At 41.3% G+C, this 23,925-nt stretch overlaps 1 protein-coding gene across 1 annotated transcript in view; it reads right to left on the reverse strand.

The window, feature by feature from the left end:
• The window catches only part of col14a1a (collagen, type XIV, alpha 1a), a 156,137-nt gene that overhangs the window by 80,982 nt on the left and 51,230 nt on the right, over window positions 1–23,925 (reverse strand). The window contains exons 11-21 of the mRNA XM_030072096.1: window positions 23,434–23,579; window positions 23,099–23,228; window positions 22,863–23,002; window positions 22,318–22,444; window positions 19,835–19,974; window positions 17,257–17,389; window positions 16,583–16,618; window positions 14,361–14,503; window positions 8,070–8,202; window positions 6,024–6,146; window positions 4,492–4,641 (exon numbers count right to left, since the gene is read on the reverse strand). Of these exons, the coding sequence (XP_029927956.1) occupies window positions 4,492–4,641; window positions 6,024–6,146; window positions 8,070–8,202; window positions 14,361–14,503; window positions 16,583–16,618; window positions 17,257–17,389; window positions 19,835–19,974; window positions 22,318–22,444; window positions 22,863–23,002; window positions 23,099–23,228; window positions 23,434–23,579 (1,401 nt within the window). The remainder of the gene's footprint in view (window positions 1–4,491; window positions 4,642–6,023; window positions 6,147–8,069; window positions 8,203–14,360; window positions 14,504–16,582; window positions 16,619–17,256; window positions 17,390–19,834; window positions 19,975–22,317; window positions 22,445–22,862; window positions 23,003–23,098; window positions 23,229–23,433; window positions 23,580–23,925) is intronic.

Raw genomic sequence — 23,925 nt, forward strand, 5'->3', positions numbered from 1 at the left:
TAATGTATTGTGCCCTGACAAAGGAGCTTGCTTCAAATCATACAGGCCAATAAGTGTGATTGAAGGGATCGAGTTGCCTCTCTGCACCAACTGTAGTTAGCTCTAGCTCCAGTGTTGAAGACAAGAATATGTGATTATTCCACCACCAAAAAGAGATTTTGTGACAACAGCACATTTTAGTCACACTGTGTTTACATGTTTGTCATCACTATGGGTTCAATCACAGGTTAGCTGACACTTAAAGCTGCATTATCGGGTGCAGTAAGTTTTGCAGGAAAATGATCCCTTGCAATGTGAGTCATCACTGTGAGTCGTCTTTCCAATGTACAGTTTACAGCCAGCCTGTTGTTAGTTCCTGGTGTCAGCTTTCCAAATGTCTTGACAATAAGCTCCTCCTCTGCTCTCATCATCACCCCCTCACAGCTATAAGCTTTATTTAAACCCTCTGAAACCAAACTTTTTGCAGATATACATAATTCAAAAAATTCAGCCCAACCACACAAGTGCATTTTTCGCTGCAATCAGCACTGTGGCGGCAGAAATAGTTCATTCAAAGCAGCTAACCTTGTGGCTGAAAGTCTGCAGCTTTACCACACTTTTGAATCTGAGATGAAAGATAAAATAATCCAACAATCCAATAATCCAGTAATCCAAGAGGAGCTTTGTGAGAGTGAAATTTATCTCTCATTTCCATTCAAAAAGCACATTTTTTCCTGAACTTTCAGTTTTGCACAAGTGATCTGCTGGGGAAGGAGTGGTTTTGTTGTTTGCTCTCAACACCGTCCAGTGGTGCTTAATGCAACTTTTAGGTTAAGCAGCTGTGGCATCTTTGGTTCAATTAGAGTTAGAGTTGAGGTTTCTGCTTTGGTTTAAACAACTAAAGGGGTAAGATTTTGTCCATAGTTAAATGAGAAAAAAACTGAATATGATTGTGGATTATAGGAATTTGTAATCTCTATTACTAACAATGCAGAAAGTAATGCGTGCTTTGGAGACTTTTCAAGATGTAATGTTTTAAACCAATACTAATTCACATGGACCAGCCATATTGCTGTTTTCAGCCCTTTCTACTCCTAAAAGTTTGTTGCCTCCATGCCAGAAATAAGCTCCTCCCACTCCATCACCCTGCAATTTAAAAAGAAAAAAAAGCATGCTCCCCCCTTCCATTCCTGAAAATTCATGACAGCTTAAGCGAGTGAGCGCAGCAACTGAGGCAAGTGGTGGCACCGAGTCAACAAGGTCACATTGAGTCAAGAAAAAAAAGACAAAAACTTTACGTGCTCCTCCTCCACCCCAACCTTTCAGAGTTCAAACCGCTGCCTGTTCCTCGTTGTGCCTCTTCCACATAAACCTTTCAATGGCAAACATATTTCTCTCACTTTTTGTCCATAGAGCACATTCTTTGTATTTAAAGTCATCATCTCTCAAAGTTGGGTGTTACACCAGGTTGATTGAGCAACCTTTGAGCAGTGCTTTTGAAAGCAGAGTTTTACTGCGTGGTTGCAGCGCCAGCACCACATTACAAACTGCATAAAACTTTACTTGGTTGAAGCAGATTCATTTCACCCAACGGCCCTCCATGTACCAATAATTACCTTTTAATACAACATAGTAGCATGTTTTATTTATTGTAGCAAAAATGCCAGCTGGACCACATGATTAGGCTGCAGTGAATATGCGGTGCAGGGAAATGTACAGCGTGAGTGAAGATGAATGGTGATGGTGCAGTAGCTTCCTTATTAAAATGACAAATAACTGAAAGGTTCTCCCCCTTGATAAAACAACCCTCTCCGCTGCAAAGTACCAATATGGGCAATGATTTTAACTACTATAGGAAAACACAATTGGAAAAAAAAAACACTAAAATCTTTGGGGGGAAAAAAATATAAAAATTAATCAGCACCCTGCTGAGTATGTATTCATTACAGCTAATTGTCAGACTTGTAAATCATAAATAACAATTTATGACACAGACTGCAATGTATAAAAACAGATCAATACACATATCCGGGGAAAAGAGGAATTTTAAATTCTAAAGGAAACCAAAAATGATGATGTTTATTGATAAATTCCTTTTCGTATAGAAAGGAAAAAAAAGAAACTGATCTATCTTCCATCCTGCTTGTTGAATTTGGAGAAGGGGCCAACAGAGGTACCGTCAGTGTGTCGCCACAAGTTTTAAGAGAAATAGATCTAACGTTAATACATTTATAAGTCAAGGCCTTATACTTTCTCCTCTTGTAAGAAATTCTTTCATTATCAGAGCTTAATTGAGACAGAAAAGCAAGAGGAAGTTGTCATTCATATTCCACAGGGAGCTGATCAGAGAGAGGATGAAGGGGAATGACAAATTCCTGCAGCACAAGTGAATCCCAAATTACTGCATCAAGTGCAATCCCCTTGTTGAATGTAGATTATGTGTAAATCTATGAGTCTATATTCAGTCATAAACTTTCATTTTTCAACACATTTCTCCAAATGAAAAAAAAAAGGATTTTAGTTATAAAAATAGAAATCCCAAACTTTCTTTGTCTTAATGTGAAGTTAAGAGCGATCAAATCTATTGCAGCATGTTTGCTCTAATCCCGCCGGTGCTCTTTCATTTGATGTGTCGTGACTGGCCAATCAGACAGTAAGCCTAAAAGGCAACAAGAAGTTCTAAAGCAATGGATGATACAGCACTTTGCTGATGGACACACACACACAGAAAGACATACACCCACACACAAAGAAACAGAAAGAGAGAGAGAGAGAGAGAGAGAGAGAGAGAGAGAGAGAGAGAGAGAGAGAGAGAGAGAGAGAGTAATCCCAAAAGACAACATCAATGTTTAGTGACAGATAGTGACACAGCACTAGTCTGATAGCCTGTGAGAAGGGCTTCAAGCCTGCATGTACATAGATGCACGTGCTTGCACACACACACACACATACACACACACAATCTCGCTCTCTCACCCTCTCCTTCTCCGACACTCTATTTGTTTTAGATGAGAGAGGCACTAAAGCCTGAATTAGGCCTTGCTGCACCTACTGATACCAAATCTATATGCAAAAAGGATTGTTCTCTCTGGCTGGCTGGGGAATATTAATGTCCCTCTGTCTATCTGTCTGTTTGCCAAAGTCTCAATGGAAATTAGACCGTATGGTATCAGCAGGCTGTTAATATGCATATTGTACCTTTCTCACTTTCATCAACTAGTTTCCCTCCCTCAGGCTCCTTCTTCGGAGAGTCCCGCCTCGGCCAACTTTAGACTGAAAACGTGAGGTGATGGTGACGGCTCCATTAGAGCCACACACTTTGGAGCAACATTTTCCGGAAAAGCGGCGTGGCCTCTGTAACAGCTCCATTAAAGAAAATACTCTCAAACCTCACTTTTACAGAACTCACTTTTATCATTACCCATTGGTTTCACTAAGTGTATGGTTTGAGTGACCGCTCCATCAAACTCAAGTCACAACTGCAAATCCTAATCACCTGCAGCCTCCATCTACTCCACAGAGAGTATTTGAGGAGACACTGAGAAAGCAACTTAAAACTATAAAAACTACAAGTATAAATTTTATGCTCCTGTGAGGAAAGTGCAATATATCGTAGGGGAACTGTGCAAGATCTAGTGCCGATGTCACCAATTAGCGGACTGCGGTCCAGGTCCGGACTAAATAATGGTTCCACCCAGACCTCAAAACAGTTCACAAACATTTTATAGTGTTGTTGTTTGTTGTGGCTACTGTATGTGTTATTTTTTTTGAACTGTACTTTATTACATTTTGTCGTTATGTACACACACCTACACACATATAGATCCTCAATATTACACCCATGTGGACCTATAAATCACAAGAAACGTTGAATATGATGGCTTGGACTTCTGCTAGGGAGGAACCAGATCTCCTAAAATTTTAACTGAATATCCCTGTTGAAGTGTAATACATTGATAAATGAAGGGAATGTGCAATATCGTGTGATACATCGCTATTTTAGGGGAATTGCAATATTTTAATGTATATGTTGTAAGGGTATACCGATATTTTGTGTTCTGTTGCATGCTAACTGTGTTCTCTCAAATTCTCAAGAATAATTTCTCTCATAAGAGACAATAAAGGTTAATCTAATCTAATCTAATAATGCATGCTAACAGTGTCAATGTGCTGTCGTCATGCCCCACTTCTCCAAAAATGGTATGAAATCACAGGGTTGCTATGTCAAATGTAATATTCCCTGACTTTCTGACAACTAAAATGTTGAATTTCCACAAATTATTTAAAATGGAGGATGATACTCCATAGCTTCTCCCAAGAATTTGTTAGATTTCCTGGCATTCCAAGGAAGAATAGAATAGACATTTTAATGACTATTCGATGCCATAATTTCTCTTTTGGAATTGAAGAGAAGAAGAGGTGAAATGTAAAGAAAAAGAGAAGATAAAGAAGAGGACAGAAGAAGAGGAGCTGTGGTGTGTGTTCTGTGCAGGTGTCAGGCTGGAGGCTCACATGTCTTCCCAGTGGTCAGCAGCGGCTCGCTCTCCCCCGCCGGGTACGAGGCCGTCACCTGGACGCTGTACTCCGTCCCACTCAGGAGATTCAGAAGGAGCACGGAGTTCATATCCTCGCCCACCGCTGTTTCCAGAACCTGTCCTGGAACTGAACGCACACACACACACACACACACACACAGCTAATGTAAACAGAGCTACCTAGGCTACGCAAAGTGAACTCAAACACACATACATGCCTCCTTTAGGCCGGTAAATTAGATTAATATATAGATATATGTATAATAAAGACAATACGACCATTGAAAAGTACTTTCCAAAACAAATAAGATGCATGAATAGATACAATTAAGAAGTGAATACGAGAAAAATACAGGGAGAACAAAAATAACTGAGAAGATCAATAGAGGAGGAGCAGCAGTTTGGTTTAGCACACACCCTCCAAAATACTGCATAATAGGAAACAGGCTGAGTGTGTCAGTGTCTGTGTGTGCGTGCATGTTTTTATGTGTTTGCATCATTAAGTGCATATGTGTTTGCATGTAGCAGTATCTGTGTGTGTGACCGCTGGTACAGAGTACATCCAAGCACTTGTCCTGCATCCACACACTGAGATTCTCACACTGACAACAGGAGCTGGGTGAAATATATTTCCCTTCAACTTAATTCCTGTAATCAAGTTAATTCGGTCTGCCTGCTTGAAGCTGGGACCTCAGAGACACAGTAATTGTGTTTAGATGACTGAAAACAGTCATGGAAACTATAAAGACTGGAGCCTTGTCTTGGAAGGATGAAACAATTAGCACTAGAGAAGCAGAGCAGTGAAAATGGGTTTTTTTGCTGATGCCTTTTTTTTTTTGCTTCGAGACAACACAGGGGGATGTTTTATTTCAATCCTAGATAGGTAATGTTTTCCCTTAAGCCTCAAGCCTTCTGTTAAAAAAGAAAGAGAGAAAAAAAGTCACTATCAGTAAAGCCACTCAAAAAGCCCTGTGAGCATTGTGTTGCTTAAGCTACGGCTTTGTCACAGGTTTGTTGCTGCTGGGTCCTCCCACAACAAGGGAATTAGTATGTTTTGATGAGTCAGTGTCCCGGGGCAAAAGACTGAGAAGAGCCCACAAAGTCTGTCTTTTTGTCTCCATTTAATGCTTTCGCTATTTTGTGTATATCAGCACAGGTGTGTCCATTTGTAGTCATGTCTGAGGGTGTGTGTCTGTGTATACAGGTGCAGAGGTATCTATCTGTCTATCTATCTGTAGTCTAGATCTATATAGATATATCTGTAGCAGTGCAAGTGCCTTTGTGTCAGTGCTTATGAAGCCCAAATGTCTTCACAAGGATGAAATCAAGTGGAAAATCCTTTAAGGTGAAGACATTTTGCTGGTCTTCCCAAGGGATTACTTTAAGGTTAGAAGTCGGGTTTGAGATTATGGTTATGGCTAGAGTTAGGATTAGATTTTAGCTTGGGTCAGAGCTGTGTGTGTGTGTGTGTGTGTGTGTGTGTGTGTGTGTGTGTGTGTGTTTTAGTACCAGAAATAGGCTGGTAGACTATCCTAGACCCCACGGTGGGAGCCTGTGGTGGATCCCAGGTGATCCTGAAGCGGTTGTACCACTCCTCTGACACACGCAAGTTGCTAGGAGACGAGAGGGGCACTGCCGAAAGACGAGCCAAAATCAGTATCAATTAAAAATTGCTTCACTGGAATGAAATCTGAGGGGGGAAAATGAGAATATTATTGGAAATGCATCAAAACACAATTAAGTGATATTTTTGGCGAATAATCATGTCATTCAGGCTATATCCTACATAAAATACACATGGCATATGTTCCTCTTGGCATCTGACTCAAAGTGCTTGGTGCACATTCATCCAACCCTGCAAACTTTCTTGTGACACTCCAGTGTCACCTCGTAGAGGAAATAGAATCTGTCCTCAGTTTAGCTTAAAATTTAAAAAAAAAAAAACAAGTGATTTAGGTAAATTGAAGAATAAAATCATAGATTGAAATAGCTGATACAAACTATTGTCTCAGTCAGTTCTTAGAAAGATACTTGAGAAATTTTGAAACGTGGTTTGAGTGTTTTCGTCTGGCTGGCTCTCTGGCTTAGCTCCATGATGCTCTGATGACCTGTCCAGGTTTGGTAAAATCCTCAAAGCTGAATTAACAGACAAAGTAGCCGAGATGATTTAGCAGTGACTGAGTGCTGCTCTCACACAAGACACGGAGCCTGCAGCAGCCTTTTGCTATTTGCTACACAGCATTAATTCAGTAATGAAAAGACTGCATGACATCAAAGATTCGGGTCACAAACAGATTTTTTTTTTTTTTTTAATAAATGGCACAAGCATTACATAACTGAACTCCACAGCCTGAGCGTATCCAGACACCCACTTCCTTGTCCAAAAAGCTGGTAAAAACATCTCAGTGTGGAGACAAGAGAAAAGCATTCGACTGTAGGGGTTATAGGATTCGTTTTGATGGGCTGCGGTGGAATTTAAAACTTTGCATTAAACACATTAATTTTGAGTTGTTTTAATCATTGTAAGGTTGACTCAACACTTTGAAAAATAGTCCGGGAATGGGGCCTTGGTACTGAAACCCACCAGAACCTTCTCTCTCCTGTTTATCTTTTGCTTTGCAGTCCTCTTCCCTTGTACGCTGCCTCAAGAGAGACAAAGTACTTTGCAGGCTCTTCAGGATTTCACAGAAGCTTTGTAGTTGTCTCTGTGACCAAAAATGCTTTATTGGGGGTTTTTATTTTGGCTTTCAGTTTTTTAGCCATTATTTAACCAGGAGAACTTCACTGAGATTACAGATCTTTTTTTCAACAGGAGTATCCCAGCCAATAAAAATGTTAAAAATTGTAATGCAGCTGGCCAAAATTACAAACACTGTGTTGATTTGGCCGTTTCATATCATCAAAATGTGGTAATAAAAAAAAGTTGAGTGCTCACTTAGAGTGCCATGAGTGGTTAAATTGGCGTTAATTATTGTGATCACAAAATTACGAATTCCTATGGACTGACAAGGGTTAGAGGACTGCCTTCTTGTCATAAAAAGTCATGCTCATAAAAGTCACATGTTAAGTGTTGGAGTTCTGATTTATTAGCTATCCTGTTTTATGAGCTGAGAGGAGGTTTTCATTTGGAGCAGGGATAAGGCCGCACACAAACAGCTACAGTTGCCTCTACTTAAAAGATGACTTATATCTAATCTGACATTTCAATTCTCAACGCGACGAGGAGACACTCACCACTATTCATAGGCGATAATCAAGAGAATCATTGAGAAAATCAATTAGAGCAGAGCAAAATTATTTAATTGTATCCTTAATGAAAGGAGTCACTGTGATTATGAACGGCCTTCATTAGGACAATTAAATATGCATCAGTATTTGTCATCACATTAATTTACAATCTCCTTCAGGAGTGTAAATGAACGTGAAATTAACGGAATGCAAATGAGCATTGCGTTCTCTGCAATAAAGTTCATTTTCATCACTTTTACTCGTGTCACATGTGGTCTTCTGAAACAGACGCTGCCTCTTTGCTCAGTGAAAATGTAGAAGACTTACATGTGGCTCCCAGGGCAGAAGCACTGATGCCGTCTTGTCCGTCTGTGTAGATGGGTGTGACTGTCACTTTGTACTGGGTGTCTGATAGCAAAGACTGCAGAACGGCTCTCCTCTGACCACCAGGAATTAACACCTACACACACACATACACACACACACACACACACACACACACACAGAGTCAGAGGACAACTAGGTCAGTGCAGAGTGTTAAAGCCATGATCGATGATGCTGACTTGGGACCAGAGATGCATATGCACAAGCATGCGCACACAAAGACACACCCACATGCACACAGATGCCCACATTAATATAGCAGAGTGCATGTTTGTACAAAATCTGCTGCTCCTCTCGGCTGGCTTAGGAGCATTTGGAGGGAAAGATAAAGCCAGGCTTAATTTGGTGAATCAGAAAGGGCCTGCAAAATGTGATATACCTTAAGGGATTTGAACCACAGCTGTTCAAGAATTCCGCTCACTTCAGTTTTGTCAATAAAGTCAGCTGAGACCAATGTAGAGGCGGCAAAGCAGTGAGGAAAACCTATTACAGCCAGAGGGTTTTCATTAATAAGTGTTGAGTTTTGTTCTTGACTCTGCATCTTTGTTTAAAGTTTTAAAACTATTTATTTGTGTAAACAAGGGATTATTTTATCACATACTTGCAGATATAATAAAAATGTGACACAAATGCGGGCTTTGACTCCAAGGGTTCTGTTTACATGAATTAGCGGTGCACAGTGCAAAGCCTGGTCAGCATATGGTTCAGATGCTCAGGCATGCTGAATGATGTTTGGTAATTTCGTGGCCAGCGGTGTGCAGCAGTGCAGCTGAAACTGGGCTGGGAATGGGAGGAATACATTATCAGTGGGCGTGGTGGAGGCTGGTGTCACTCATCAAATCCCATGTTTCCCTTCCCTTTAAAGGCAGTGCACTTTGTGCCACAGCTCTCTGATAATCTCATGATGAAGAGAACAGTCCTGACAAAAGCATCTGCTCAGAGGAAACGTATGTCTTTGTGCAGGAGGTGCAGAATCACCGAGGACAAATTCAAAGCACCATAAATTAAATGATCTTTGGAGGGAAATAACATTTTGTTCCATGTTCCTCTGGTCCGGGGAGAACTGTAGCCCAATGTAGGAAAAAGGCCAATGATATTAGGCATAGAGCCAAACACAAGCTGGTAGCAAGCTGCAGTGACAGTTTGGCTACAGGAGGGGGGCCTCCACCAGCCAACCCCTGACATCTACAGAGGAAGCAGCCGCCTCCACAACCCTCACTCTGTGCACCATGGTTCCCACTGACTTTCAATATGCTAGTTGACAATCATTCAATTATCGCCATATCTGTAAAAAGTCAGAGAGAATAACAAAAATCTGTATCTTGTATTTCCCTATTGATGAGCATTATAACCTTTGGATGGGATCTATTCATGCATGCATTGCATTGTAAATCCGTAAGGCAAGGCAAATATGTTTTATACACAACTGACATTCAAAATGCTTTACATAAGGCTTGCAAAGGTAATTCATAATAGACAAATGTTAATAATAATACTACTAATAATAATGATAATAAGAGAGTATAAAAAACAGCATTGAAAGAACAAATGACAAACTGTTGGCTGTTAGTAAGCTGAAAATGTAATAAAAGGCAGTAGAGAACATCAATGTTTTCAGCCTAACATTATAACTAAGCTTAATCATAGGTTAAGTCCAGGTCATGCTCCTACATGACCTGAGATATCTAGAGGGTTCATATTGCCTGATATGTATTTTGTTGAGTAGTTTATAGACAAATCAACTTTCTTAGTCTTTGTTAAAGACCAAGACAAAAGATATGTACAGTAGTCTCACTGGCTGGAGAAGGAGGTGCAGCTAAGGTTTTAATAAGTTTTGTTTGGACACAAATCCTCTAATTGCTTGCTCTATTAAAAGATGACAATAGGCTGATTGTGTTATTGACATGATGGCTATTAAAATTTAAGTGTGGATAATTACATAATTACAAGGTTTCTGGCTTTGTTTTAAAGTCTCCGAGACAGAGAGTCAGGGTGAGCACTAGCTTTCATCCTTTCTGTTTTTTGGCACTAAAGACGATTATTATCACAGTTTTGTCCAATCATCGATTTGTTCAGTGCACTGATGCAGTGAATCTATGAGGCCATGGTCACTAAAAACAAGCTATGTAAATTTCAGTGTCAGACGTAATTATGCAAGCAATTTTGTTATTTTGGATTGCTGGGCTTAATGTGGGCAAGTAGAGATTGAATAAGAGAGGACTGGAGCTTGGGGGGGCTCCAAACATCATGTTAGTACTTTGAGATATGTTGGCCAAAGAAGATGAAATAGTTCCCGTCTTTCTGTCATATAAGTCTTGCATCCATGTTTTTCTTTCAGTCTGTCTAGAAAAACTGTATGGCCTAAAATGTTGAGTGCAGTGCTAAGATGCAGTACCACTAAACTTGGTTTAAATTTTGGCAAAATCAGGCTTTAGACAAATGTAATTTAGAGCCTTAACAAAAGCCATTTCAGTGCTGTGACTGTTGGTCTATAGGTGATTAGCCTAGACAGAAGCATCTGAAGTAAACTCTGGTATAGAGGGTAAATAACTGCAGTTTTCTCCTCTGATGCTTGTGCCTGAGAGGAGAAAACTTGATTATTTTGTGGTAACACTGTCACTAAGGCATTTTTGCATGTTTGCCAAATTACTTCTACATACATGTAGTGGTGACATGACTTTCTGCTTGACAGAAGTACTGACGGCTTGTTTCAATGTTTGAATTTATCACTAAAAATGAAGGGAGCTCATTTCATTTATTAATGGAAAGCAGTTCAAGTGTTATTGGTCCAAGGAGGGGGTTGTCACCCTATCAACATTAGCAAATAGACTGTGTGAATTATTAATATTTTTGATAACGGTGTAGGAGAAAAAGATTTGTCCAGCGTTTCTCAATTCTACATTGCAAATATCAGATCTCACTGTGAATCTGCTGTTTAATTTTGTGCCATTTTTGCTCAAGTTTCAGACACTCAGCTGTCTGGATTTTTACAGATGTGAGATTTTATTTTAATTATTTTCACCTTGGCTGATGCAATAACATCCACAATTTTAGATTTTAAATTATCAAGAGGATCATTAACATGGTTTAAAGTGAGAGTTCGTGAGATAGCCTTCAAACAGAGCACACTACTCTCTCTGATACAGTATCATATCTAATTTGGATGTCAGGACAAGCAGACATAAGAAAAACAGAAATTATTAGATAAGGCAAGGCCCATCACCACAATCTGGAAAAAACTGAAGCCCTTAGTGACGGAAATGGCACATAACACAACTGTGCCTTGTGCCTCGCGGCTTTGACGTGGTCTGGCGGCACAAGCACAAATCCTGGTAATCCTTGACACCAAAATTGCATTCTGCTGCTTGATCATTACTGTCACCCACCCCTGCTGCTATGCCGCTTCTCTCACTTATGCACAGTCAGGCTCATGCTGAGTCATAAAAATGCCAAACAGGTGCTGTCAAGAGAAAACACACCTGTGTGCCCGGAGAAAATGCCACGTCGCTGGCACAGAGTGGCATATCATAAAACAGATGCCCAAGAGACCAAGATCTGACACATCTGACACCAGCAAACTTATGACCCCGATCCTGCCTTTTGTCTTTTGCCTCCATGATTAAAAACAGATGGGTGCTGAGTGCAGATGTTTTAAGCCTATTCAAATTATGATAATTATTTACCAACTGTGCTTGACTTGCCAGACTCAGTAACTGAGATGTTGGAGTGACTCTTTACTTTCTCCTGTTACAGTTTTTGTTTTTTATTGCTAACATGCCTTGGCCAGGGGTCACACTGTCAAAACTCTTCACACAGTCAGTGAAACAGAAGTCTGTGTGGACCAAACTGTGAATCTTTTGTCATTGCTTTCACCCAAAATGCATGCAATGACCACAATTTCCAAAATCCATGAACTCTTTCGTCATTCATATTGTATCACTTTCAAAAGACTATATACTTGCAACACATTTTTCAAATGCTAACACACAGCTTGCAAAACTGTTAAAATAAATTCAAAACAGAACGATGGCAAATTTAATACACAGAAACCCAAACCCTGTTATGTTCTTAACAGCATATCTGCTTTCCAAACTTTAACATCAACAGCAACAGAAAGTTCAGCCTCCTTTTCTGTTCTGACAGCACTGATCTGTGTGTGTGTGTGTGTGTGTGTGTGTGTGTGTGTGTGTGTGTGTGTGTGTATGTGTGTGTGTGTGTGTGTGTTGGCTGTCTCAGCACCTCTGCCAGAGTGGACAGCTCCACTAATCAGTCTTGTTGGCTCAAACAGCTTTACGTGGTCACACACACACACACACACACACACACACACACACACACACACACACACACACACACAGATGCACTTGAAGGTATGTGATATTTTTTCATAGTAGAAGAGTACTGTTGCAAATCAGGTGCTCCCTTTGTTTGGCTAATTAGCTGTTTTTCTTTTGTATCGCTAGTGAGCTTACCACTATCTGCCTCAGAAAAATGATGCCAAATGACCAAAATCTCTGCCTGCAGCTGGTTGCCAGCTAATTTCATTGCACTGAATTGGCTAATGCTCCTACTAACCAAGACCCTCAATACTTCAGCCAAACAGGCTCCGACAAGCAGCTTGTTAACAACTTATGTGTATGAAAAACAAAGCCAAACATCACTGTCTGTGCTAGAGTTAATATACTGCACTTATGACATGCACTAAAACACTGAAATGAACATGAAGATAATAAATAATGGTACCTATCTTGAGTTGAAAAGGTATGTGGCCCAAAGTGAATAATAATTTTTCTTCTTGGAGAGCTTTTACGTCAGAGTACGAGGTGTCTGTGGTTTAGTAACTACCACAGTGTCGACAAATTTGCACTGGAGTCAGACTTTATTTGGGCCTGAATTCTGAGCTTTTTATAAACTACAGGATGTTGTACAGACCGACTACAAATAATGCTGGTTTTTCAATGCAGGCAAGGTTATAGAGACACTAAAATTCAGGACAATAGCAACTTTAAATACATACAAACACTCACACAAAAACACAATACACACACACACAAACAAAATAAACCCCAACAGACAAACTGTAATGCATTCGTCTCTCGCTCTTCTCCCTCTGAAAGCATGTCCAAACTTTCTCGCAGAACAAGCAGCGACCTAAAAGAACTCCCATCTGCCCGCCGGCCAACAGATTCAAGCCTTTCTCGCATTTTGTTTAGCCATTGTTTCTTTTTCCGCCTCTCTCGGTTTCTTTTGCTCTCGCTCTCCCATCCTCCGTCTCTCCTCCCACCGAGGTAAATGGCTGCTGAAAAGATAATGGAATGTCTTCTGGCTCGGTCTGGCCTCTCCATCTTCTAGTGCTCTGACACCACAGCGGGAAATTAAAACAGGAGGAGTGTGTGTGCGTGTGTGTGTGTGCATGTTTGCGTGAGAGAGAGAGACAGGAGAACAAGAGAGGGAGAGAGAAAGAGAGAGAGAAATTGTAGAAGGTAAAAGCAGGTAGTGAGAGAAAAGGTGAGCAGGGGTGAGGGAAAGAAGGTGAGAGAGATGGAGTTATAGTGAGTGAGAGAGCGAGAGAGAGAGAGTGAGTGAGTGTGTGTGTCAGCCACAACCATCAGGGTCAGTAAGTGGCACTGAGCTCAAGGGCTCTTTCTACAGACAGAGGGATCAGGGAGGAGAGGCCAAGAGGACTGGGACTAAAAGTGTAATCAGTTTTCTGATTGGAGCAGATGACCCTGACTCTCAGCGCTGCAGTGCTGCTCAGTCGGCTGGAGGTGTGAAATAACGAGGATCTTCCTCTGAACACAACTGTAGTGCTGTTTGTTCCACATCCTCAGTGTCCCCAGCACGGCGGGAGTTTGTGTGTGTTTATGTGAATGTGTGCGTCAATGTGTATGTGTGTTAGTGTGCGTGCGTGTGTATGTGTGTGTGTGTGTGTGTGTGTCTGAGAGCTAACCTTGACCAAAGTGCCAGAGGACTAAAAGGAGGGACACTCGGAAGGTGCAGACACTTAATAGCAGCTTGATCCAAAAATAACTCTTGAAAGCAAGCAAGGCATCAAAACAAGAAGAAAAAGACTGAAATCTAAACTATTTTAGATCCATCAGCTCCAACAGATGCTCCTCAGATTTATTAACCCTGATTAAACCAAGCTGATTACAGTAAGCTGTGAATGAAAATGTTTTGAGAGCAACACCCCTGTCCCTGTGCAGTCCCGACTCACGAGCTTATCCAACTCACCGATTCCTCTTTGCGGTCGCCCCTGAGGCCGGTATAAGAAACCCTGTAGCTCTCCACATGGGGGTCGTCCAGCTCCCATGATGCCTCTAAGCTCTGGGTGGTCTCATCAGTCAGCTGAAGGTTTCTCACCGCCTGGTGCGCCACTGTTACAAACACAGCACAGAAGCAGTTGTGGACATGAAACAATCTCACTTTCTTGCCAAAATGATAGCATGCTATTAATAAACACAGAAACAAAGAAAAAAAACAATAACAACAACAACAAAAACAATAATAACAGCTATTGTCAAAGTGTCTGCATGTTCATTCTAGCAGCTGAGCATCCAGAGTCAAGTGTGGACTAGACAAACCAGCCCTTTTACAGAGGGCAAAATACAGAGGTGCTGCCTTCACTGCTGCTCACGGCAAACCAGCTGAGGAGTTTGCACTCAATTAAGGTATAAAACAGGTTTCTCAAAGGTTTTGAATCACAACAGATCCTTGATTATCCAATTATAACTCTGCACAAAAAATATTAGGCTGACAGACGCGGTAGTATAAGAGATTAGCTGAAGACAGATACACACACACAGAAAAAACAGACCAAAAACAGACTTTTGTGCAGCGCCCATGTTGACTGAATGGGATATGTGGAACGAAAAGTTTTTAATATGTGGCTCTCAAGCTACAAAATCGACCTAATAAAAACATTTGCCTCCTAGGCAGACCCTCACACGAATGCAACCAAGTCAAATATGGACTTGCACAAAAAGAAAAGGTTTGCCATGCGACCATTTTGGTTGCAGTCTAGTGGCTCTGCCCTCTCTAACATTCGAGAGTGTGTGAGATAAGCTGCAGACAGACAGACAGACAGATAGACACACACACACACACACACACACACACACACACACACACACACACACACACACACAACCAAACGCATGATCCCCTCCAGCCTCCAGCCTGGCAGAGATAAATAAAACAAGGCAATTTGTTACAGCAGCACTTTAGACTTTAAATAGAGGGAGATGGGGTGTTTTCAAGGTTTTTGCACTTGTGATTCTAGTTTTAAACAAAGTAGACATGTTTTTCAAGTTGTTGCATGTCTCTTGTTGCGTGTAGAGATGAATCAGTGTGATGGGAGCGGACATAATGCGGCATTACGCTACAGTCTTTGAGCCAAACAAAGGCGACGGGCTGTCTTTTGCTAGGTGTCCTTAAAAAGTTGTGATTTTCACAGGCGCTCTTGGAGCTGTAAACAAAGCAGACGTGCTGTTTTAAAGTTTCTAGAGTAGTGAGTGGAACCTTAAACAAAGGGGACATGTGGCTTTTTAAGTTTTTAGAGCCATGAGAGGAGAAAATGCTCTGACTTGATTAGCCCCAGCCCGCTCTTCAGGCAAAACACAATCCAGATGGCCTCCGGGTCGCCTCAGTGATAATGAAGTTAGAGCTAGGGCTTCTGGGTAAGGCCAGCTTGGTTAACATAATACTAACAACACGCAAGAACTCCACACTTTAGTCAGATTGTTTTGTTTTTCCAAAAAAAGGCAATGCCACAACCCATCCCGCTTGGGAATTTTATCAGTTTTCCATTTGCAGGTAAATTAGACAGGGTGGATGTGGGACTAAGTTAGATCTTAAGCCTTTCTTCAGCCTTAGTGCCACTGGACGGTGAGCAGCTATTTTAAGCTTTCAGGAATTCTGTTTTTACTCCCTGAAACTAAATAAGCAACATTAGCCAAAAAATCTGCTTGCTTGCTATAACTGTAGTTGTTTTCTGGCAACATCAGGAAGCACTGGCAACTAGTGGGGGCTCTCCGTTCAGTGGAAGAATAGTTTCTAGACAGATGTCCTGGCTGGAGTCGTGATTCGCACTTGGCCAGTCACACTGCATGGACAGTTTTCAAAGCAAGTACCACTTGACCTCAGCCTGCTCAACCACAGGGCCCCACCCAGTCAACATTATTTAAAGCTACACTGCCGAGCTTTTAAAATACATCACTAAACCAAGAAATCAATTTTACGTTCCCATTACACTCCAACACGACACACCCGGTGTCCCATTACAGTGTCAAGGCATGTAATTTCACACTGAATTACTGTATAGCTGAAATTCAACTGTTACATTGTCAACACATACTTTGTCATAGAGGGTGTGACACTTTTAACACTTTGACTAGTACTGACACTGTGGATTCATGAGTTTTCACCCGACAACAGCAATTAGAACAATCACTTACCTGAAGTTGTTGTAGCAACTGTTGTTGCCCAGGCCACTGGGGAAATATACAGAGAAAGTAAATCAGATAATTAGATGGGAACTCTCCGCAACAAACACTTTATATAAATAATTAAGGTATTAGACAGAAATACATAACAAATCTCTGATGGGGAAATAGCCTTTCTCCCTGCGAGTCTGCCCGGGATAAACAAATCAATACAAACGGGCTCGCACAGAGCCAGGCTCTGAGCTCAGAAAAATGCTAATTCTTTGATCCTAATGAACATATGTGAGTATACTGGTCTGGTACCCCGTGCAGGGAGTGGTATTGTGCTGCTGTAACTGAGGTAAAAACGGCTGGGGAAATGGGTTATGTAATGCAGTTTAGTTATTTCAATTACCTCCAGATTATATCGCCTCTTGAATCTTAAGGGTAGAAAATTAAATGCCTACCTTATCCCAGTTTAAAGACCAATTTCAATAGAGTTGTTAAATCATTACAGCCAGGGGTGCCTTGTTTTGTATGCTGATAATTGTCTCCTTTTCTATAGCAGAAATGAGGAAACTTCACACTTTAATCGAGTTTTGTAATGAGCAGATAAATGCAGCCAGTGCCTGAGCTAGTTACACGTCTACAGTGATATATGATATGATATCTATATGATATCTAACAAACACGCTAAAGCCTCTTACGTGTGGTCTCGATGACAGAGACGGTGTCACTCTCCGACTCGTCTTTGAACACAGCTGTCAACATGACTTCATACTCAGTCGAGGGGTTGAGACCAGTCAGAGTGTAGATATTTTCACTTCCACTCAAAACCACCTAGGAAACAGAAAGAAACACAAGAATTAGTGAACTTCCTGTAGCACCTTCTCTCCAAAAAGACTGCTTCAGATTCGACATTTTCAGTAATGCCTCTGTGTGTGTGTGTGTGTGTGTGTGTGTGTGCGCTGTTTCATAGCCCACTTTTATTGTAATGGTTCATCCTGGTCCAAGGTAAAGAATCACTGCATACATGTGGAGAACAATAATAGCAGCTCTAACAATGGCTTTTCTCCAGTGTATGAATCATGCACTGGCCAATGCTAAAGTATACAACTCGACAACATGCAAATAAAATATAAAAATCTAATGCACTAATATAAGAACTTAAAAAATAATAGCTTCCTATGTGCCATCGTTTACCTTTTTTGACTTACACTGGGTTGTGCTGTGTCTGACAATGTCCTAAGGTGATAATATTTGAGGTAACATGCTATTTGTTATTGACCTTGACTTTCCCGAGTTACCTTCAAGTCGTTATAAAATGTTGAACATTAACCAACTGGCTGACAAGATTATTTATAGCCACATCTCCAGACTCTTTCAACACCAAGGTCATCATTGAGTTTTAGTGGAGGAAAAGCTACTAAAAACACATAAAGTATTGTATCTCCTCAGGGCTCAATGAGGCATAACATAATTTTAGGCAAGAAACAGTAAAAAACAAAATCTTGGTACATATTTCACCATGTCGGTGCATATTTCAGCACATCGTTTGAATGCTCAAACTTGTATTTTGTTGTTACACTCTGATTACTGCGGTATAAAATAGGAAGAAGTACATTTCATTTCACATTTATGGACTTACAACACTTTTTGATACATTATTAGACAAGTTAATATACTTAAATACAGCCATTGTAAGTCTTTCAAAGCTGATTATTACAATACAAATCAGTGAGTTACAGATCTGTGGTTTCCCCAGGGCTCTAATGATAGCCTTTTCTCTTCAAGAACTGCTGCTGCAGAAGTCCAAACAACAGCTATAATTTATACCGCACACAATGAATCAGACCAGGAGCTGAATACGAAGAGGTCATCAAAAGTACAGCTTGCCCCCATAGAGAACCACTTTGAAATTAGAATTCACTTTAGATGGCTCAATAACCAAATTACTTGCAAGAATTTGTTTCTTTGCAGAGCTCTCCGAGGCCCAGATAAACATGCAAATTTCACCAGAGGGGCCAGAGATTTGCTGTCTCCCTGGAACAGGTGGGCAGTCTCCAGCAATATGCTCAGACACACTTCGACAGGCATGGTCAAGCTGAATCGCTCATTCTCTCCTGTTTCATTTCTACATTTTCTTTGATGTGGCGAAATGTATCTTGGTATTGTGTAGTGTTATTTCCTTTTTACACAAAAACTGCTTTGCCCACAATGGCATCTCCCTGGTTAAAGAGAGGTGTCAAACAATGTTTTCACTGAAAGGGTGATAAAGCCAGAGTGCAGACAAACCGAGCATCTGTTTTCAAAAAGGCAACAGGACAACAGTATACACAAATGATTCCATGCATAAACAAAACACAAAAAAGGATCAGAGATGTTACCAGTCATTTTTTTCTCGAGAATCTTAAGGGCATTTTAAGGACTGTGGGCCTGTAACTCTGTCGGTGTGTATGTCTGCACACGTGTGCTTATGTTATGTTCAATCTTCTATCAGATAGCACTAGACAGGGCAGGCAGAGGAGCGTGTAAAGGTGTGTGTCTCTGTGTGTGTGTGTGTGTGTGTGTGTGTGTGTGTGTGTATGTGTGTGTGAGGGAGACAGAGAGAGGGAGAGATTACCAACCCACCTCTCCAACTCCCCAGAGTGTTATTTTCAGCTCTGATGACTCTCAACAAAACATACATATACACACACACACACACACACACATACACAAACACACAGACCTGAGGGCTCTATCGCTGCCTCCCAGCTGTCTCTAAACCCCAGATCATGGTAATAAAACCCCCAAGCCATTAATTCCTAGATTTATTCAGCCTTTATTTATACTCAGCCATGCCCAGAGTTTTACCAGCTACCATTCCACTCAGTTGTGTTGTTAAGTGCATATTCAAGTCTACAGAGTACAGCCTCCTCTTTCGCTGGACATATGGAGTACAGTCACTTGTTTCTCTGGCAGGAGAGATAATGATGAGACACTTGGCTGAATGAGAAATTCAGAACCCATACAGAATCCATTTATCGTTTTGATCCTAAATCACAATTTGTTTTTTCAGCGCAATATATGTCAGACTGAGGAAGTGTCATGTAGTAATTTCAGAGAGAAAAAAAATGAAATTTTGCAGCAAGCTCACAGCTGTGCCTGGGCCTCCAGCTCTGTGTTTTGTGCCCACAGTACTTTAAAAACAATCTACAATCTGTTAGTTCTGCTGGTGTAACTCATAGGCGTTACACTGTCCTGTGATTCAAAAAACACATTTCCTGGCTTTACAGTACAAACCTCCATTGTGTCACCTCCTGAGAACGGAGCCCAGGAGAGCTTGTAGAGCACGATGTCATCAGCCGAGTGCTCCCAGCTGACCTGGAAGCTGTCTGGGGTGACGTCACTCGAGCGCAGATTCAGTGGGCCAGGAACTGGAGCTGAGAAAGTGAAAGAGAGAGAAAGTTTTTTTGTTTGTTTGCTGGTTGGTTTATTTTTACCTACCACTTTCTGCAATGCACCTTCCTTAGGGGATCACGGTATATGCCCAGAGACCTACATGAGGGGAACGCAGTGTGCACACATGCATCATAAAGTGCAGCACACAAGTCACAAGCATCAAATAAAGTGTTGCTGGTGCAGCGTACGTTCACATTCCTGGAAGTAGCTCTGTGATTTTCTTGGTAAGTAGGTTTCCTGAATTGATTCAATCCCAGTTCACATGCAATACCAATTTCAGTTTGATTCCATATCGATTCAAGCTGAGAGTATTTCAGTTTCAGCACCAGTTTTGAGTTTTACAAATAGATTTGGTTTTGGCCAAGTCTAATTTTCCAACACAGTTTTTAAATCCAAAATGCATCAAGACATCTATCCTTAGTCTTCATTGCACTTGCTTCAAGCGGGAGCAGCTTCCACCCTTGTTTGCTAAATCGTAATTTGGTGAACTGAGTTTCCGTAGGCTTAGAGTTCAGCAAACAGCATCAGCAGAACAGAAGGAGCTACAAATAGCATTTAGCAAAAATGTTCACATGTCCACTGAGAAAACACACAGATTAAAAGATCAGACTCAGGATTTTAAGAATTGATACTGGATTGTTCAAATGAAGATCGTGATTAATTAGAAAATCAGGATTTTTACCCAGTCCTATTTTGCAACTGCTATGGCTTAGTCAGCATTTCATGCAGTGATTACATTTGTGACAACACTGTAGTACTACATCACTATAGTGTTAACAGGTGTAGTCAACATAGTTTCACACACTGCAGTCATGCTTACACCCTCATCCCACTCCTCCAGGAGCAGCTGGAAAGCACTAGCACACTTGTTCAGGCGCCTCCCCTCTCATACCTGGTCAATTGACCTTAGTTTGCAAGGAGAAAAATAAAAATCAACATAGGCTTTCGGAGTGAACAGTTTAATAGTTGCTTGGCAGAAATACATTTATTTCAGCTGACTCAGCAGTAAAGCCAAACTGCTTGTTGCTTAAAGGGATATTCCTACAAATCAATAACTGTTAGTGTGATGGAATAGTCAGGGACAGTGGAATGACCTTTTAATGTGACTGGGCCATTATGCTGAGGTGTAAATGAGATGGGCAGATGGCCAGAATAGTAAAGGAACCAGGGAGGGTAATAAAACTCAACATTGTTTAGCGCTGAAAGCGGAACGGTGGCACGTTCTAAAGATACCGATACAACTTTTTGAGAAAATTAAGTGAACAGGGCTATCAACAAAGATGGGGATTGGTAACTGGAATAAAAATAGTGTGGATAACAAAGGTGACACACAACCATTTATCCAATATGGGGCGGATTTGATACAATGTCTGTCATTGTTGGGGCTCACTACCTCACACGTTTTGCTGCTCTGATTGGTTGTAGGTCTATCCGGTTGCACCCCAGTTTATCTAATATGGGGTGGGTTTGACATTGAACTGACAGGGGAGTGTCCTTGAGGCTTAACGGTCGCTTGGCGCTATGTCATGATTCTCTGATTGGTTGTAGGTCTATCATTTGCGTCTAGAGGCATTTTGGTCTGTGACTATTGATAATGCCGATCGACTGTCTATGATGACGCACCTTGGAAATCAAAAATGAACTGAGAGGTTCCGGACTGATTCTCCTTTGTGAATTGGTCTGGTGATGCCAGGCTATTTCAAGTCCACAATATTTAATAACAAGCTTTGACTTTAACTGCTTGCTTTAGAGTCTTGCCAGCCTCTTCAGATTTTGCAAACTTAGGGCAAGCACAAAGGCTCATAATTCCCACTGTAATTGCAAAGCTGATCTCAAAGCTTGCACAGTTTATCACTTATGACTATAAGAGCAAATAGGGCAGTGCCTGTTCCTCGCTCAACGTTCCTGTTCAGAAAAGACCAATTACTTGGTCTCTAGTATTGCTACTTGCAGCTTTCTGGAGAGCTGCTCATCCAAACAACTTCACACTTGACAGTGCACTTTTTTGGGTCCTGTGCAATACACCTGCCAAGTGTGAAGTCGATCGGATGGAGGATTGTCGAGAAAATCAAAGGACAGGCAAGCAGACAGAGATTCCTTCCATTTTAGTCAGAAAAGTACATGTTCCTCATTCTGTGTAGTTTCAGTGATGTCCATCCAGTTAATGAGTATAAATTCCAATGATGAGTGCATGAAACACCATACAGGATAAAATGCAAAGATGCATGACAAATAAATGTGATAAATGTAACAAAGAACATCCCCATAGTCTAAACCAGATAGAAATGCCGATTGCACTAGTGGTAACAGTGGTGAGGTCTTACTGGTTGTGAATCCGTCAGTGAGCGGCTCTGACTGGCCTTCGTCATACACAGAGAAAATGGCCACTGAGTACTCCATCAGAGAGGTCAGCTCACTGAGGTCGTAGGAGTTCACTGGACCCACCTCCACCTGCAGGACACAGAGACATGACGCACACACACTTAACATCTGTGTTTTGAAGCGATTCCCTCTTTTCCTTGTTGTTAACAATGGAAAAGAAACCTTTTTTAACGATTACATTTTAGTGTCTATTTGGTGCTCAGTGCCTGGGCCATTAAAGGTTTATAAAACTGCCAACTTTCCCAAAGAATTAACTTCAGGAGTAACAAGGAGTGGTGTGTTGTGTAACTGCATGGTTTATATCAACAGTTAACAGGCATTTGGGCCTGACCTTCATACTTAAATGGACCATCACCACTATCAATCCCCTCATCTAACATTTTTCCATCTTTTTTTTCACTTTTCCCTCCTTCACATCTTTTAACGCATACGAGTGTGTGATACTTAGTAAAACAATCAAGACTAAACAATAGGGATAGACACACACCTCTTCAGTGACAAGTCCATCTGTCTTGACCCACATGATGCGGTAACCTTTGACCCCTCTGGGGGCGGGGTCCCAGCTGATGTGGGCGGAGTTATGTGTGATGTCAGAGAACTGGAGGTTCCTGGGAGGGCTCAGTGGTACTAAGGAGCAAACGGAGGTTATTAGTATGGTGCATGTGTGTGTGTGTGTGTGTGTGTGTGTGTGTGTGTGTGTGTGTGTGTGCATGCAACACTCACATGTAGTTTCCTGGTTAGTAACAGGATCACTGGCCTCCTCTCCATACATCGCGTAGACAGTGACGGTATATTCTGTGTCTGGGATCAAACCTTCCAGCTCCAGTTCTGTCACTGAATCTGAGACCTTCACCTGAGGGGAAAAGACACACACACACACACACACACACACACACACACATTCAGCATATCACTTACCTGTACCTGTAAGCTGTAGGTTGGCAACTTGTTGAAAAGCATCTATAGCATTTCTTTCTTTCTTTCTTTCTTTCTTTCTTTTTTTCTTTCTTTCTTTCTTTCTTTCTTTCTTTCTTTCTTTCTCTCCTTCCTTCCTTCACCTCTTTCTCCTCGGAGGCTCCATCCTCTGTGAGGGGTGCGTAGAGCAGCATGTAGCCTGTCACTCCCTCCACGCTGTCCCAGCTTGCTCTCATGGTGCTGCGGCCCACATCAAACAGCTGGAGGCCTGTCACTGTGGGGAGGGCCACTACATGTAGGAACACACACACACATGCACACACGGACAACAAGTACACAACACATTTCAGTCAATCAGTGATGATACAAACAGCGGATTGCAAACCAAATCTGTGTTACTAAATCTGTGTAAGTAAGACTTCCATGCAATATTCATAAATCTGGCATGTTAATTTAATTTAATTTAAAATCTAAACAGGCATTACCAGTTATCTTAGTAGGATTAACTCGTTTCTATTTTATTGTGTTCATTAGCATTTGGAGTTCATTGTTACTGCCACATCTTACACATTGAGCCAGCAGACAGATGCAGTCAGTTGACATGATCTCAGATACGCACAAGAGTCTTACCAGCG

Source organism: Myripristis murdjan, chromosome 16 (assembly GCF_902150065.1).
Source record: "Myripristis murdjan chromosome 16, fMyrMur1.1, whole genome shotgun sequence".
Classification (NCBI taxonomy): Eukaryota; Metazoa; Chordata; class Actinopteri; order Holocentriformes; family Holocentridae; genus Myripristis; species Myripristis murdjan.